Here is a 19,716-nt window from a genome sequence, read left to right as displayed (position 1 = left end):
TCTCATATTTAAGATACGACTGTAAGGGTATAAGGGAAATAATACAGTCCTATAAGTGTTTTATTTACGCCATCGATTTGATCAATGTCATCAGTATATCATATTGTTAAGGGTAAGCCGATACTAATTTTGTATCGGCAGAAAAGTTCCAATTTACACTATTGTACCAAATAAGATTATAATCATACTTATACAAGCCTCCGGGACACTCAAGTCTATATTATAATTTATAGGACTATTGATAAAAATGCCAAGCATTTATATAAGCGCCGAACTGATTACGCATCGTAAATTTCCCCTTTCGGATGATGTTTCGGATATTGGTGCGAAACCAGAGACGGTGGGGGCAGTCAACATCCTCTCCTAGATATACACATACATGCACACCAGGCCCCCCCCAAAAAAAAAAAAAAGCCCCTAAAAGATGAAAGAAATAAGACCTACATAATGCAAACAAATTGTGTACGTTACTGCATATTCAAATTTAGGATTTTTGATGTTCCAAATTGGCTGTTTAAGATAACCTTTTAGGGAGCCAAATTTATACGGCTGGGACAGCTAGGCATAGAACCCTCTAAGAACCCTTTTTTTTTCTAAAGACAGGTTTTAACATGATACTGGTACTTTACTATATTTCATTAAAACACGTATAAAGAAAAATAAGTAATGATAACTTTTTTGATGAAATAAAATTTGGAAAAAAGGGAAATGAGACATGACACCATCATTTCATGCACATGCAACTGAAATTACAAAACTTGGTTGTTTCATTATCGGCGATTTCAAATCTAAGTGTCTTTGAATTTACTTGATTAAAAAAAACCCGAAGTTATTCTAAGATGGGGGAGCATTGACCCCGCCCCCCACGAAAAAATATGAATAACTAAATAAAGAAAAATGGGTCGCACTCAATTATACATGCATGCGCTTAAAATATTCCGTTAAAGGTCAAGTCCATCCCAGAAAAAGAGTTGATTTGAATAAATAGAGAAAAATCGAACAAGAATAAAAACTTCATCAAAATCGGTTGGAAAATAAGAAGGTTATGACATTTTAAAGTGTCGCTTATTCTTCACAAAACAGTTTTATGCTCAACTCAGTGATGTGCAAATGAGAGAGTCGATGATGTCACTCAATCACTATTTTCTTTTGTTTTTTATTGTTTGAATTATACAATATTTTAAATATTTCATTTTTTACGGATTTCACAATGACCATCTTGTTTGAACCACAAAATGTTAAAACAATCGAATTCCACATGTTAAAGGAGGAATGAAACGTTGTTTCACATCACAATGAAGAGAAAATTCAAATATTTAATGTTTCATATAATAAAATACAATAAAATGAATAGTGAGTGGGTGATGTCATCGGCCTGGTTGTCATGTGAAATTTAGCAAAACTTTAAAATGTCATCATAACTTTCATATTTCAGATCCGATTCTAATAAAATTTTCAGTGTTTTTCTTGTTTGATTTTTCTCTTTCTATTCAAAACATCTCTTTGTTGTGGTGGTCCTTTAGATAAAGTCAATGTAGACCCATGGGCGGAAATCCCAGGGGGACAGGGGGACGTGTCCCCCTCATAATAGTAGGGGGGGGGGGACAGAATATCAAATGTCCCCCTACTATTTGTGGTCTTTTATGATGGTAAAAAATACATCATTAAAAATCGAAATAAAACATGTATTTTAGGACGAGATGACCTTACTTTTGGGATGATAAACCTTTTTTCTTTTATTTTTTGCTTGTCAAATTTATTTTCGTGTCGATATGACCTTAAATTTGGGGTGATAACCTTTTTTTTTTGCTTGTCAAATTTTCCAGCCCCTTGCGTTTTTTCTTTAAAAAATAATTCACATTATTCAATTGACTTATCCAGTCGAGTCTTCAAGGCCTTGGAAAATAAATGACCTCGACTTATTTTGGACAAAACATTCTGTAAAATAATGGTTCAGCCATGTTCTAAAAGAAAGTAAAAAAAAAGTGGAAAATGATCGATCGTAGCGTCGTGTACGTTCACGTACGTACGTACATAGCGTACGTACGTAGGTGTGTGCGCGCGCGTATAGCCGGCGGCCGGCCGCGCGCGCATGGCCAGGCTTATGTATTCGATGATATAATGGACAGGTAACACCGAAACGAAAACATAGGATTCTGAGAGAAAAAAAACATTAATTTCGTCGTTCTCAGGGAAGGACACGAAGTGGTTTTAAAAATTTCAACATCTTACATACTTACTAGTGCTGGAATTCGGTAAGTTGCGTTATGATATGCCTACAATCAATCTGTTCTGTACTAACAAATGTAGCAGGTACCGGTACGGTACCGTACCGTATTTTTGGTTGTTGCGAAACCCTCGAGTCTATACCGGTAGTGGTACCGTACGGTACCGTGCGGTATCTGATATCATAGCCATGATCCAACGCCTCAGACTTCTGGGGAAGCTGGTGAACCTCGACCCCTGCAGGCTAGAGTATCGTCTTCTTCTTCATGTTATGTGCCAGCACCCCAGCTCCAAGACTGTCCAAATGTTCCGATCCCTCATCAACAAGTACGACCTACCCTCCTTCAATGATCTTCTCAACTCCCCTATAGTATAGCATAGGCTACAGTATGGCAGTGAGTCCAAACTTCGCGCGTGTCCATACTTCGCGGACGGTCATTATCTAAAAAACTAGCCGATATCCTTAAAATCTGACATCATCAACGTGAAAAGCGACCTAAAATTACCCTTTGGTGTAAGTTTGTTTAGGATGAGTTCAGTAATCATGAAAATATTGACAAAAGATCGGCAAATTTGTCACCGTTGGCGCCCGTTTTGAAGAAATCTGATATTCTCAACAAGCATCACGATATCACCATTTTGCAAGCAGAAATCATCAAAAATGTGAGTTAAATGTGGTACTAACTGATTCTATAGCATTTTGCTGTCAATCTGGTATAAATATTTCACTTTTTGAGCTTGAGTTTTTGTTTAAATCTCCACAAAAACTTTGGTCCGCGAAGTTAGGTCACACTTTTCAGAACGGTTTTCCAGCACAGCGCGCATTCGCCGATCGGAATAGAATTTTGAGATAGCGATACCGGCGAAACCCCTTGACCTACTTTACATTTTCGTCCATGATTTTATAGTTTAGGATCTTGCCGTCAATGTGGTAAATATTTCCTGAATTGGTTTTGTATAAATTATGAATATTTTGTGAACAAATTTAAGCCTGATGAATATTTTTAAAAAGTCCGCGAAGTTTGGACACCCCATCATACAACTACAAGCAACGGAAGAGACTCATCTCTAGCCGTTCTTGACTACAGGGAGGAAGAAACCCAAGGCCAAGCGGCTCTAGCAGCCAAATCCTCACTTCAGCTGCTTAGTCATCTAGACCCATAGAGATGTATACTAATAACGCTAGAGGACGTACTTCGTCAAATCTCTGTGATTACGCGGAGACCGGCCGCCATTACTCGATAGGTCTTCGCAGCCTGCCATGCGCGTACATTACCTTAGGCTATATGGGGCATGTACAGTGATAGCACAGAAACGGAACAAAATGGTGACATATGAGCTTGAAAGCAAATGGAAAAGCAAAATACTGTAAATCGCACTGGATTAAAGTTCAAATTAACAAAGAATCTATCAAAACTGAGGACAAAACTGCCTATATAGACCTATCTATAGGGCATAATCCTACAAATAATAAAGTCCAACGATAATATACATCCCCAATCGTTTTTGCTTTGGTCATAACATTTCGATGTATCATATATATGACTTCTATTTTCTGATGATTTGGAAGGGATGAATATTAAAAAATAACATGCAGCTAGGCCTAGGCATATCGTTCAAGGTCCTGCAAATTTAACATGATCTGGTGTTCAAGTTGACCTCAGAAATTTCATAGGCCCTTTCACAGTGTCTGATGCATCCGAGACACAAGCTATCGAAAAAAAACACGATTGCATTTTTTTTCAAGTATAGTTTCCTAATTACTATGATGCTGATTGCTGATAATTTATTTCTTTACTTTTGATAATTTTTATAATTCATTTTCCATATAGATCTACACATAGAAATCATATATAGAATATAGAGCCCAACTCCTTTCCCCATGGTTTTAAACGTCGATGTAACCAACATCACAATAACTCGTGAGTCATAAAATGGCTTTTATTGATAATATTTGAAAATGATTTATGCATTGGTCCAGTTAATTGATAAGTTTATGATTTAAATTTCCAATGCTGTCAACCATCCGGTCATATTGATTACTTATATACGTGCGAGCAATTAAGAAATGTTTGTTGACAGCAAAATTTACATATAATAATGCGCGCATGCAGTATAGTACAATTTTGCAATGTACAGGAGGCCATGGGTAAAGTGTAGGATGTTTACCGCGTATTATTGACTTGCAAACATTTCAATATTTCGGAGAGTAAAAAAATTACAATGTTCGTTTAACGCAACATAGAACAATTTCACTTTGATTTTCTGGAAAGTCTAAACTTGATTCACTCCGGCTGAAATGCTATGCAGATCGGCAAAACGGCTGAAATATTCTGTTGATATAATGGCCGGCGTTTGTGATCCTATAATGATTGGACCAATATTATGTGAACAAATCAAGGATAGAATAATAAGGAGAGGAATAAGGAGGAGAAGACAAGAAAAAGGGCGGGAAGACTGAGGATATTTGTAGTATACTACAAAGATTATTATTACTAAAACTGAGTGTATAAAACCAGTTGAAAACAATATCATGAAAGAGATTCATAAATGCAAACTTAATAAACTTATATAAAAACGGTTGCAAAATTGTGAGTACTAAAACCAAACATAATTATTATTTGAATATTGCAAAACTGAAAATACTTGGAATAAGATGTTATACAAATTGTCAGCTGTTGAGTGATCATCATAATTACCTGTCTTGAAATTGTGTTAATTAACTGTGTCTGTGTTAAATTTATGGCAAAGATTTCCAAACACTGGCACCGGCCTATGTCATAAACCGGTAAACATGCGTTTTGCATATTCAGTTTTGTTTGTCACTTTAAAAGTATAACTAATTTGATCTTCTAATTTTATTCTTTTAATTTCATTGGCTAGCCTATGGATCTGAGTTTGATTATTCAGGTTTGTTTTATAATAAGGTTTTCACGGATGAACAAAATTATAATATCATTTACATACGGGGCCGCATAATGATTTTGAAACATGGGGTGCATAAAATCACAATCATTTATTATGTCATGTTCATTTTCACTTAGGGAGGGATCCATGCAGTCGCACCCCTATTTTATTTTGATCATAGTGTGTCACAGTAATTTTGATTGGGTGCGTATGACACTTTAATTACACCCACCCCTTAAAAAGCGAATAAACAATCGATTCTAGAATGTACACTGGTGTAACGCCAAGAAAAGTAATGAGATACCCTTTATACTACTTGCTATTATAATAGCGCATAATCAAAGATCAAAACACTAACTTATACAAATTATTGTTAATGATATATTTCTTACAAATTAAAGCAAGATACATATAGTAGGCCTATATAGAAATTAAAATATTATATCCAACATAAACAAATTGGTCATGAGAACATCAAGTGACGTGAATGAAGGAAATGTGGAAAAGGACGATGCAGTTAAAGGTAGGGATATCCAGCGGAGAAGATGGGCTAATTCACTGTCTTTTGAATTAATTGTCAATTTTACCATTAATGTACGTTGTATATTTTTATTTTTATCTGATATAATAAATATTATTATCTATTATTATCTAAAATAGGCCTATAAACAGAGAGGTAAATGCAAAAATTATATAAGAGAATTTCATCCCGAGAAGTCAGGTATAAATGCCAAATTCACAGCATAATCCCCATGTAATCACACTAATAATTAATTGAGATGCAATTTGTCATTAATATTTTCGATTGTAATGAGGTTGGATTCTTTTCTTCAAGAAAAAAGGCCGGAGACGGCATCCCTTTTTCACAGCGTTACAACGCACGAGCTATGTGTACATCCGGGTACTTCTGCAAATCAAGACCTATCGAGCAATGGCCGACCACGCTCCGCGCAATCACAGACGTTAAGTACGCGCGCCTATGGCGACTCCGCACTCTAGCGTAATTAGTATACATCTCTATGTCTAGACCGCACCCAGAGGACAACTCTGCTCCCGTCAAGGCTAAACTCTCATAGTCATCGCCAAGCCTTATCCCTGAAGAGTCAACTTCTTTGTGGTGTACCAACACACGTCTCACCAAGATTGGAAGGCGTCATGATAGCACATGCTATTGCAATAATCCAATATCAAGGATGAGACTGTAACCCACCTTATACTAGGAGAATGCACCCTCTATGCGGATGAAAGGAAAAGGTTCCTCACCAACCTTCCTCCCTACCTCCAACATGATCTTGCCATAACTCCTGTGTCACAAGTCGCAGAGGCTGTTACTAATGTTGTACTTCTTGGAATGGACACTAATGGAACTAGTATATCTGTTGCTTCAGCTCCCCAACTTCATTACTACTCTCTTCATTTCTTGCATGAGCTTCATGTTAAACGTTCTCTGTTGGTGAACAACAACTAGACAGTCTGGTGATACACTTTATTCCAATCTCCTCCTGAGCCTTGCTCTTTTGTTTCTATACATATTTATCAAACCACTTTTTCTGCGTATCCACTGGATCTCGCAGTTCTCCAGGACTGGAGGAAATCAACTGAAGAAGAAGAAGAAGAAGGTATCGTAAACGTTTGAGTAGACTTAGTTTTAAGGCCAGGATACTGCAGCGGAGTACCGGTATACCCAGTTGTGTGACCGGACAGGTTGTGTGTCCGAACGATCAATCTTAGAAAGTCATTTGGAAAAAATTACAAGCGAAGTTTCATCAATTTTTAGTAGGATGGGGGGTCGGGTGTCCGGACACTTTATATTTTTGAAGCCTTCTTTTTTGTCTTTGGATTACACTAAAAATATGAATTCAATAGTTGTAATCATCTTCCATTTTGTTCTCTATAATATTTCCTTACATTTTGCACTAAAAATTGATGAAACTTCGCTTGTAAATTTCTCCAAATGACTTTCTAAAATTGATCGTCCGGACACACATCCTGTCCGGACACACAACAACTGGGTATACAAAATGTTAGGAAATATTTTAATTTTATAAAGAACAAAATAGAAGATGATTACAACTTTTTGAATTCATATTTATACTAGTGTAATCCAAAGACAAAAAAGAAGGCTTCAAAAAGATTAACTGTCCGGACACCCGACCCTTATCTAGCCAGGCGGCTTCTTGAGAGTAAAAATCATTTACTAACGTAGGCTTACTCTAAGTGAAGCCAGGGAGTCCTTCCTATTCACCTACACGAAGGACCCCAAAACCCACTCACACAACATGCGAGGTTAGTATACTAACCTCGTACAACGCATGTGATTTCATACTAGTGCATTTTGACGTTTTCATTCATCACACGAATGTGCAGGACTAAAACACGGCAAACCTTTCAAAAATTTTCCACTATGTTAATCTTGATCGTATGATTTAAGTTCATTGTAAAAAGGAATTGGAAATTATTTATAAAAGTGTTTTTTTATCGCTTACCTCCAAATCTCAACCACGATACTTCGTTCGATCCGTCCATAGACTATAGTCATCCTTCATACTGCGGTGGAAATTACGCAAACAACAATCGAAATGCAAATTTTTCCTATCGAACAGTCTAGATTTAAGTCGCCGGCGCATAATAGGAAACTGTACCAAAAATCAACAGGTTGCATGTCACGTATAATCGCTGATGGCGCTACATCATAAAATAACGCTGAACAGCAAAAAAAATGCGGAGCGCCTAGAACGCAACCAGCAGTACAGCTGATCTGACGTAAACGACGTAAACAAGCAAGTTTATTAAATAATATCGCGGGCCCTCTCTGTGCGTATAGAGAGAACCAGCGAATCAGCGCCATGCCTGCTTCGACATCAAGAAAAATCATCGATATAAAGTACCAGAAAGACAGAGAGGAATTGAAATTGGCTTCACATCGTTTTGTAAGTTTCATATCCAAAGCTTATCTGATCTTAAATCCATATATATTGCTAATTTAAAATATATAGCCCGAAAGGCATTGCAAGTGCCGTGCAAGTGGTTATCCTGTGGACGGTGGCGGTAATGTACCCATGGGTGCCCAAAACCTGAAACTTTCACCCCCGAGATTAAAGTGCATTATTTGGGATAAAACTTCATTTCCGACATTTCTACGCTCTCGTTGTTATTTTTAAACAAGAATTCATCAAAAAAATGAGAAAAATATTGTGAAAAGACGGAAGAGACTTGCCCGATGTTTACGCCGCCATCTTGTTTCCTTTTGTACTTCCCCAACGTTACGGACGCGGGCAAGTCCCTTCACAATATTTTTTCATTTTTTTGATGAATTCTTGTTTAAAAATAACGAGAGCGTAGAAATGTCGGAAATGAAGTTTTAATTTATCCCATGTACATCATGATTTAGAGCTAGATCTTTTAGATGGAAAGTAGAAATCTTGGGGGTGAAAGTTTTCGGGTTTTTTGCGGTACACGCAGATGAATAGGAAGGACTCCCTGGCTTCATTTAGAGTAAGCCTACGTTAGTAAATGATTTTTACTCTCAAGAAGCCGCCTGGCTACCCCCATCCTACGGTATGTACGGCAGGCAGTCAGATCCGCAGCCCGTGCAAAACGCGTAACGCCTCATACTTGGGCATTGCCATTATTGGCCATCCGTGGTCATGGTTATGCATACTGGTACCGCCCGTAATTATGTAAATTGTATTTTTGGGGGGTTTAACTTAAAAAAAAAAAGATAATGAGCTATGTGAGTATGTCAAAGCCTATGATTCATGAAGACGATCTTTCCGATCGGCATAGCAAGCAATGGCATATGCCATAGACAGCCGGCAGCCGTCTGTTTCGAGGAGTTTTTTATTAATTAATATTTTAACTTTTTTTCATTATTTCAATATTTCTCCTCGTACACAGACGGCTCGCTATCGTGTAACCCAGGGAGCTCGAGCTCACCGTGCATTGATTTACTCATACTCACGGGACTAGGGTAGATTGTGGTCACACTCACAATATGTTGGAAAGAAAATTGTGAAAACAGAAATTATGCATTACCAAGATTATATGGATGAAGGTCTATCGTGTGGCAGTATCCTGACATCGAGGCACAGACTGGAAGCTCAAAAAAACGAAAAGTTCTGTCGCGGTAGCTCTTCTTCTTTCAGAATTCATAGCAAAATGGCAGATCGAGACCGGTCCCGAGGGTGTAGGGTGCATGCGCAAATTTGACCAAGTCTATAAGCGCTAGTGCTATAGGCTAGCCTCGGTCTCGATCGGCCATTTTGTTTTGAATTTTGTAAGGAGAGGTATCGCGACAGAACTTTTCGTTTTTTTGAGGTTCCAGTCTGTGCCTCAATGTCAGAATGCCGCCACACGATAGACCTTCATCCATATAATCGTGGTAAGTGCATAATTTCTGTTTTCACATTTTTCTTTCCAAGTTATTGTGACCTCAATCTACCCTAGTCCCGTAACATGTAAATGCACGGTGAGCTCCCTGGGTTAGCTATCTTGCAGCCACCATTAGGGGGTTAACAATGCAAAATCCCCCCGATGGGGCTCATCGATTTTTGTCTTTATTTCATAAAAATATATAAAAAGAACTGTACTGGTAGTCTTGAGGACTCCATGATGCATGATGTTTTATTAATATTTTGACATATACTTAGAACTTAGAACTCTTGAACCGCCGCACAGTGGGCCGGGGCGAAACAAAAGTGCGCCAAAAGTCATTTTGGGCAATTTAGATTTTTAATTTTTGTCATGCCCAGCTGAAAGACAACACTTTGAAGAATACTTCAGCAAAATATTTCATTCGGGAATTTGCTTAAAGGTTGTTAATTTCCTACATCAAATCGTAAAATGTGACATTTTGTGAAATGCCGCGTATATGACAACTTAGTTGAAAAACAAGCCATTTCACAGGAGGTTTTTCATGTAGGAATCTGAAATGGCACCCACATAATACTGATATATATATATATATATTATTTTTTCGTGTGAAATGATTCAAAGTAGATAAAAGACACATTTCAGAAGGTTTATAGGATAATTATTCCTTGAAATAGGCTGATAATTTATGTTTTTTGCATTTACATTAGAAACGTTTAGATTTCCGTTTAAATTCTATCGTCATTTTGCCAGATGTCTAAGCATTAAGTCGATACCAAATTTAGCTGCCCGTTTTCATGTTAGAGCCGATTTTACTTGACACAACACCCCCAAAACCTGTTAAAAAACCGTCATTTTTATACCGCGCAGTCATCCCAGCGCACCGTGTGGGGTGTACATTGCCGTTCATTTTTGCACGGCAGGGACGATTCCAATTCCATTCCATGAAAATTACATGAATTCCGGGCATAATGTAAACAAAATGAAGGTTGATAATGCATATAAGGGCTACCCACCCCTCTTCCAGAGATAAAAGTTGTTGAATAATTTCAGCCAAAAACCCTCCTCACATTAAAACATTCATGGTGATATACTCTGTGTTTTACTAAAGTCTACACCGCTTGATAAAGCACGGTTAATATTTTTCAGATTTTTAATTATTTTTTTTTAATGATCATTTTGATGCCATAAAATTATTTTCAGGATCTCATACACACTTGTTAGGCATGTGAGAAGCTACCTCAGGCGATGTTCGTGCAGGCTCCACTCCACTTCACTACCGCTACACTACGCTCCACCTACCCGAACATCGGGACAGTGAACTCGATCGGATATTCCGAGTCACAAAGGTGGGATGGCAATCATGGTTATCGTAAAAATTAAAGAAAAAAAATATAACGAGGGATATGAATGACTTAATATCTTACTCTACACCCGTATTTCACTCCGTGTCCATCCTCCGGTTATCCTCAAAATTTGTGATTTTGGGCCAGTATCTTTTTCCTCACACGTATTATTCACGGCCGATTTCAAAACATCGCATGGGATCACGATCGATCAGCGACCGATGGCAATGCTTAGAATTGTTAATTTCTTACAAACTTGGTCTTAAAAAGTTAAAGTAAGATAAAAGGACTTGGAAATTCTAAAAAGTCTAAGTTAGACAGTGGTACTGCTAGCCTCATGCAGATTGCCGGGGGGGGGGGGGGGGAGCAGTCAAATGTATTTACTGTACACACGCGTGGTAAAAATCATTTCCAAATAACCCCCAAATGAGTTTTTCTCTGTGTGCAAAATAACACCCTACACAAGTTTTTCGCTAGACAGGAATAACCGTCGTTCCTGGGGATTTATTTAACAATTTCTGACATTTTACTATCATCCCCATTCACCGACAGTAGTGTGTTAGTGCGAGCCTGCATGTGTAATCAGGTCCACCAATTTTGGCGACCGGGTTTTCTCTAGATTTGTATTATTTTTTTTATTTCTAAATGACAAATTATCTTGAAAGAAGGCCCACTACTAGACTAATCTTTCTTTTGATAATATCTAAAATATATGTTACTGATGATTTATTCCCTATTTTTTTATTTTTTCTGCCCGAGAGGAAAAAAATGGCAGCCGTGTGTTGCTGCCCTCTACGTTCAACGAGTTGTGCTTTTATCAAGGCTTTCCGATTAGAATTTTCGATATCCTGGCCAATCAATGCGAGCGACAAGTTACGAACACACGCACATCTACAAGCACAAAGCAGCGGCACAAATCGCGATATATAGAGACTGGTAAATACGTCTGTAAGGATGATGACGTCATCCAAGATGGCAACTTACGTTGACAAACGAAAGGATCAAAGATGACTATGTTTTGATCATCATTAGAAAGGAATTAGTGGTAACTGCGGTCTAAGGTACGATATTTCTGAATTTTATACATTTTTCGTAAATTTGGATGTAATTTCTTTTTTATAATGTGACATTTTATGTACAAAAAACGATCCGAAAATCGGGTTTCCGCCGAATGTTAGATCTAACGTTACTGTTATAGTGCTAATACGTTGTCTGTTCGTAAGGGCCAACAACTCTTCAGTCTATGTATTGGTGAGTGGAGCCAACGCAGTTCAGCGGAACAACCAAAATACAGAGACTGAAGCTTTTGGTCTAGTTTTTGCGAGCTTCATTAACACATTTTGGCCCCAAAACTAGTTGTCGACAGAATATTACCCCGGCCTATTGTCTTCTTGCTAACATTTTAAATATAGACAAAACTATATTCATGGGTATTGCATACCCCATAGTGCAGTTAGGGTTTAAATACCACAGTCGGAAGAACCTCAACACTTTTCAGAAACGAGGAGGAAAAAGCATGGGGAAAAAAAAACACACCCTTAACACTAACCCAGGGAGCCCCGGAGGGCATTTCATGAAAGGACTTGTCGGATGTTTTATCCGACAGTTACCATAGGAACAGTGCCTCTCGGCCAATCAAAATCATGGAAAGATGTCAGATCTGACAACTTGTCGGATAAAAATATTGATGAAACGCTCCCCAGGACTCGTCCGTGTAACACTAGTCAAGCATATACTCTTCAAAATGGGGTAGAATGGCGTTGCAATAGCACTCCAAATAAAAGGGGAAAAAATAAATTATGCACTTACCTTGATTAATGGATCAACGTCTATCGTGACACACTAATCCTGACATCGAGGCACAAACTGGACCCTCAAAAAAAGGAAAAGTTCTGTCTCGTTCGTTCTCCTTCTGTTAAAATTGAAAACAAAATGGACGATGGATACCAAAATGAATGTGACATAGACGTCTAACTTTTCCTTTGAATCCTCCTCTTCTTTTTTTTTCTTAGGAAGGCGAGAAATATTCTTTTATCTTTTTTTCTTTTTCTTAAAAATTATATTCCTCCCCATTCCAACCACAGTTGGGATCTTTTTATCTCTTTTTCCTTCTCACTCTTAGCTGTAATCAATCCCATTTTCATAATTATAGGATCATTCTTCTTTTTTGGGGGGAGGGAGGAGAGGAACATTTCTTTTTCTTAACATAGTACCAATTTATTTATCAAAAAGTTATAGGTTTATTTAAAACAGTTGGTTTAAATAAACAGAGAAAAATCAAACATGAATAACGCTGAAAACTTCATCAAAATCGTATGTAAAATAAGAAAGTTATGACATTTTAAAGTTTCGCTTATTTTTCACAAAACAGTTCTATGCTCAACTCAGTGATATGCAAATGAGAGAATCGATGATGTCACTCACTCACTCACTCACTATTTCTTTTGTTTTTTTATTGTTTAGATTATACAATATTTCATTTTTTATGAATTTGAGAATTAGGACCTCCTTCCCTAAACCATAAAATGTTAAAATAATGGAATTCCACGTGTTTAGGGAGGAATGAAACTTTGTTTCACATGACAATGACAAGAAAATCAAAATATTTCATATCTCATATAATGAAATATTAAAGAAATAGTGAGTAGGTGATGTCATCGGTCCCCTCATTTGCATACCGAACAGGATGTGCATATAACTGTTTTGTGAAATTAAGTGAAACTTTAAAATATAACTTTCTTATTTTACATCCAATTTTGATGAAATTTTTGGTGTTATGCTTGTTTGAATTTTCTCTTTCTAAAAATCAGCTTTTTGTTGGGATGGACTTGTCCTTTAATATAATTCCCCTTTTCTGAATCCTATCAATTTTCTCCAAACCCAATTTCTTCTCTCTTTATCACATTTTTCCTTCTCACTTTTAGCTATTTATATTGTTATAATATGAATTTAAAGAATAAAAAGATCATCCCGAAATATTTTAAGTATTTAGTGAGAAAAGGGAAATAAATCAAAATATGGCAAAATAGAATGGGAAGGAAAAGACACAAAAACTATATGCACGTAAGCCTAGGGAAAGGAGGGTAGAATAGAATGAGCTGAAAGGCTAGGGGGAAGCTGAATTGGAAAATGAAGGAAAGGGGAAAAAAAACAAAGCTAAGAACACGGTCGGGTGGTCGCGGATAAAAATAAACGAGAAGAAAGAATGGGATGGCTTACGTGTATGAAATCAGTATTGGCTTGCTAAATTTCATGCAATAACGGTCGCAATCAGGGAGGGGAGGGAATACTCTTCTTCTTTTCTTTTCTAAAAATTCATATACCTCCCCATTCCAACCACAGTTAGAACTATCATTATTGATTCTTACTTCTTTATTACTGCTCTAGAATTTCTCCCAACCTAATTATTTTTTTCTTTATCACTCTTTCCGTAGTATTTTCATAATATGAATTTTAAAAAGAACAGATCATCCTGAAATAAGAATGAGTAAGAAAGGGGAAATGAAAATTAGAAAGGGTGTCGGGGAAAGGGAAAGAGGGGTAGAATGGAATGAGCTAAAATGCTAGGATTGAAGCTGAATTGGAAAATGAAAAAAAAAGTACAAAGAACACTGCCGGGCTGCTGTGGATGAAAATAAAGAATGGGAAGAAAGAACATGTAGGCGTATGTATATGAACTCTATACTAAATTTCATGTAATGACGGTCGTGATCCACTTCCCCCCCCCCCCTTATTTAGGGAGGGGAGGATTTTTTTTACCTCCCCATTCCAACCACATTTACAACCGTCTTTATTGTTTGTTCTCCAAGCTCTGGCTAGGCAGGAAGGCTGAAGAGAGTGCTAATTATTAATGCTCATTGCTCACACAGACATTCTCCCAAATCTATAATTTTTTGTTTCATTTAATCAATATGTTTTGAAATAATTTTGTTTTTTCTGTCATGTTATAAATATTCTCCTGAACCAATTTCTTATCTCTTATATTACTTATTTTTCCTCCTCACTCTGAGCTTTAATCAGTCTTATATTAATTCATCAAAACAAGTTGCAAATGACAAGAAGGAAATTCCTTACGTTTACATTCCTTTTAATGCTAACTCTTATACCTCAATACACCCTCATTTTTATATCCCAATCACACCTTTAGGGACAGTGATTTTCCGTTTCAAAAAAATTTATTTTCGAAATTCAGATCAGTTGCAAACTTCCCTGTTTCCAGAAAGTTGAGTTTTAATTTATAATGATTTGTTCTGAATAATTTTATATTTTATTTGGAGTTTTGAAATTAGTTTTGATTCGGTATAACATGGTACATGTACATGTTCCATTTTTCTTTCAAATAGCACATATTATGGAATTGTCTTAACCTTTTATTTTTGTTTCAATAAATTTTTTAATCAATTTCTTCTACATATTTTTGTAAATACATGACTATTGAATTATATTGATTGTTATGGTTCCTTGAAAGTGTTGTAATGAATTGTATTTTTATTACAGTATTTCTAAATGGACAGTGCAGCAGTTTTTCATCCACATTGTGAAAATACATACATTGTTGTAATTGTTGAGAACACCTTTGAAGGTTATAGAGTGTTCTACATGTATATTACAATGTTATTGTGATAATGCCATATGCTTGAAAAAAAATCAATATTTGTAGTGCTAGAGCAAGAAATATATTTAATAAAGTAAAAAAATGCAAGAAAACAATTATAAATGCAGCCATACATTTCACTTGAATTTGTGTCTATAAAATGTTGCATTACATGTACCTGTAACTGGTAATGCATTTTTTTTTCTTTTTTGTAATTTTTTTGGGAATGCATGTAGAGATCTAAATTTGTTCATTCTTAATAAAAGAAGTTACATTGATAATCTGTACACAGCTGTAAGTACAGTAAATGAGATATAAAAGTCAAACTTAAAATTTGTGCACTTGAAAGGGCCATTCATACAGGAGACATACTTCTGGAATAAGTTTTCATATTTCCTGTTGATTGCTACAGCTATTGAGTACAGGCCACAAAAAAGTTCCTGTTTCCTTAGATTCTGCAGATCATGTCTGCTGAAGCGTACATTTGTTTTGTGCTTTGTCATTGACACATTGTGAAGTTTAGATTAAATAGAAACCAATGAATAAACAGGAGTGGTCCCTTTTCATAATGACTGATAAAGTACACGTTTACATGTGCCTGTAGACTTCCCAATCTTGCAAATGACCTGATTTTATTAGGTAACTTCCTTGTGATATTCCCAAGTGATATCAGTACAGTTCATGAATTATCATTGCACCATCATGAAATGATTGCAATATACTTGAAGTCTTTTGAATTCTTCCTGCATTATAAATAGTCACCAACATCAAAGATTGCACAATTATGAAGAGCAAAGTGGATAACATAACTTCAACTTTAATGTATTGTTTTCATTTATTTTGATTGATCCATTCAAAATGGATTTATATATATTTTTTTTAATGTGAAACATGAAATAAAGGGGAGATGCTAAATTCTTTGCACCTCTGCTTGGACTCACTGTATACAAGAGAAACCTTCCTTTGATGCAATGATAGTCACTGCCTTCTAATTTGATATTCTGGAGACAATTTTAAATAGCGACTTAGTTTTTCTCTTTCAAAATTATTACAAACCACATTAACACACATTCCTGGGATCTGCACTGAGTTAAGTTCTGATTAATCTTAATTATTTCCTAAGCTTAGGATTCATCATTCAATTGATTTATTTTTTTAATTTTGTTAACTCTCATCCATAGTAGGCCTATCCTGTATGTCTTTAGAGAAAAATACTCTACCTACAAGTTTCTCATTATACAGTGTAATGAATGTTTGTGGTGTATGTACTTGTATACCTAGTTGTTGTGTGTCCGAACAGGTTGTGTGTCCGGACGATCAATTTTAGAAATTCATTTGGAAAAATTTACAAGCAAAGTTTCATCAATTTTTAGTACAAAATGCTAGGAAATATTATAGAGAACAAAAGAAGATTATTACAACTATTGAATTCATATTTTCAGTGAAATCCAAAGACAAAAAAGAAGGCTTCAAAAATATAAAGTGTCCGGAAATCCGACCCCCCCTCCCCATCCTACATGTTCTATGAAACTTTTTTTAATGAAAATTTTTCAAATTTAGAACAATTTTCTTCTCATATTTTTTTTTCCATGAATTCAGACTCTAATCACTGCCAGGAAATAAAGTAATGTCAAGCTGCATGAAGAACTCAGAAGACAATTGATGAGCTAAATTTAACAGTCATGGCCCATATTGCCAGAATGAAATGTCCATTTTTGACCCGCCTACCAAGTGGGTTTGCGAAACGAGCAGGCAATGCCCTATTTTCTTATGCTGAGAAATGTCCAGTGATGAATCAGTTGCTCTCTCGTCATGCTTCCACTAATCAGCAGGATTCAGAAAATAAATCAGGTAAGAGTTTAAAATTGACAGTATTCTGAACTCTATACTGTTACTTAGTTTACTACGTACATGTACTGTATTAGATACAAAACCACTACATGGACCATATTGATTGCGCACAATGGTGGGTTCCTCCAAAGTACATGTATTCTTATCTTACAACTGTATGGACATGTGTCACAAATACACATGAAGTTACACAAAAAACAGATTTTAATTGTTTTTTATGATTATTACATCTGGTATAAAGTAATTGATGATTTAACTTATTTTCCACTTCAAATATCTCATACTGGATTATAGATTTCTCCTCCTGTACACTAGGTCTATTTCACATGATCATATTTAAAGGAAGAATCTAACCTCCCCTCTTTAATCATTTACATTTGATTCCACAGATGATACTGAAAAACCTTTGAGAAAGTGTCCCTTTTTAGCGCAGATGGAAAGTATGAAGAAATTAGCTCCTGTCATAGACACTGACATCATCTCAGAGCACTCTGAGACCCCGCCGAAAGATATAGCTGTTGGTAAGTAAACACAAAAGTTGAATTTAAGCCCTTTTTCATTGATGTCAAATTGGGTTGCTCTTTTTTTAAATAATTTTTTTTCACAAATCTAATTGCTTATCCTTACTACTTAAAATTTAGAATGTAATTTGCTCAGCATTATTTATAATCAAAATGCCAATGATGATAGAATGGTATAGGCCTACTGTTTGTAGTTGTCTTAATTTATCTATATTTAGAAAAATCTTAGCTGGTATGTGTGATATATATGTAGTCTGACCTTTGTACATGTAATTGAAGTCTAGAAATTTTAGATAGGCTCAGTGTGTGTTTAATATCCTGTGTACTCTGTGTTTGATCCTTGCCTTTTCATGATCTAATTTCTTTGTTTTATTTACTTAAAGTTACCCTAATACTCTGGTGGGGGGAGGGGGATGATATTCCCCTTGACATTTTAATGGTAAATCCTCCGACTTTTTACTTTCAAGTCTCAAACAACTTTTGAGACCAAATTTGTGACACCCATAATGCAAAATTATGTTCGTATTTGTCACACCCCAAATTGCTTTAAAAATGTGATTTCATGAGGTCTGTTATTAATAACCTCTTTATCGCTAGTCCTGTCGATAATTGCTTGTTTTTTGCCACTCAGCGATATCGATAACCTTTCTCTCGTTGTCTCGATAATATCCGCTATTATGTAGGGACATGACAGATTGACAGTGATTTTCCACGATTTGACAGAATTCATGGAAACGGCCTTTTGAAAGTGGCTTTTCAAACAAATATCGTGGAAAACATATTTTTCCTCAAAATGCACAGAAAAGCAACAGAAAATACTCCAAAATCTCAACAAAATACAAATATTTACTAGGACTTCACAAAACACGATCTCACTTCGCTATAATCATGACAATCCAAACATCGTGACTGTGCTCAACTCCATTCGATCGTATATCGAAAACATTCACAATTCACAAGTGCAAGCTCAATTTTAGCAAAGTACCAACGTAGAAGGCAGCACACGGCCGTGTGTTGCTGCCCTCTACGTTCAAAGATGTACAGCATGATATCAAAATTGTAGATAGGGGAAAGACGTTGACTGCTCAGAACGATGTCCAAAAAGCCCCGACATCATCAATAAAAAAACTTTGTTCAACCCTAAAATAATGCTATAATGTGAAAGGTGAGGATGTATTTATGCTAAATATATGTATTAAAAGATGTTATGTAATCGTTTACATCCGATGAACACTGATTATAAAGCTTCCTTGGTACAGTGGAAGATATAAATTTTTACCAACGCGAGTATTGTGTCATCGCTAAAATGCGTATTGATTACATTACATGTATGTTCTTTTTTCGATAGTTATCAATGTTGGTAAGATGTTTGTAAGCATATATCGACAATTTTTTTTAAACAATAACAGCCCTAGATCTTATATGTACAAAGAACAACACAAAGTGATTTTTTAAGCTAAAATCCACAAGGGAGAGATTATTTTTACTTTTATTGACAATGGTCATTTAATTTAATACTGTTTGTGGCTGAAATAATGTTGCGGATGAATTTTTGTAAAAAATAAATAAAAATAAAACAAAGAAATACACAAGAAATTGATTAGAAAATACAATACATAAGAAATCCATTTTGGTGCCAGAAATTTTTTCATTTACTATTTTGAGGATGCTATTGTGTATAATTACACAAAAAAATCCTAGCATTCTAGGAACTTTATTTAAAGGTCAATTCTACTCCAGAAAAATGTTGATTTGAATCAATATAGAAAAATCAAACAAACAGGCATAATGCTGAAAATTTCATCAAAATCGGATGGAGCGTTGTGGCCCAGTGGATTAGTCTCAGGAGTCAGGACTTAGAAACAGAGGGTCGTGGGTTCGAATCCCAGCCATGGCGTTA

At 35.9% G+C, this 19,716-nt stretch overlaps 1 protein-coding gene across 2 annotated transcripts in view; it reads left to right on the top strand.

Moving 5' to 3' along the window:
- The first annotated feature begins 2,102 nt into the window (after window positions 1-2,102).
- Window positions 2,103-19,716, top strand: part of LOC129256751 (5-aminolevulinate synthase, erythroid-specific, mitochondrial-like) — a 45,912-nt gene continuing 28,298 nt past the window's right edge. The window contains exons 1-5 of one of the 2 annotated variants that reach the window (XM_064097662.1): window positions 2,610-2,740; window positions 6,161-6,752; window positions 10,708-10,853; window positions 17,044-17,295; window positions 17,685-17,816. In XM_064097662.1, coding sequence (XP_063953732.1) covers window positions 17,127-17,295; window positions 17,685-17,816 — 301 coding nt within the window. In that variant the 5' untranslated portion in view covers window positions 2,610-2,740; window positions 6,161-6,752; window positions 10,708-10,853; window positions 17,044-17,126. Of the gene's footprint in view, window positions 2,256-2,609; window positions 2,741-6,160; window positions 6,753-10,707; window positions 10,854-17,043; window positions 17,296-17,684; window positions 17,817-19,716 lie in introns of those variants that run through there. The other variant, XM_064097661.1, reaches the window with a different exon arrangement.

Source organism: Lytechinus pictus, chromosome 3 (genome assembly GCF_037042905.1).
Source record: "Lytechinus pictus isolate F3 Inbred chromosome 3, Lp3.0, whole genome shotgun sequence".
NCBI lineage: Eukaryota > Metazoa > Echinodermata > Echinoidea > Temnopleuroida > Toxopneustidae > Lytechinus > Lytechinus pictus.
The sequence above is the reverse complement of the archived record's forward strand: the minus strand, read 5'-3'. Positions and strand labels throughout refer to the sequence as shown.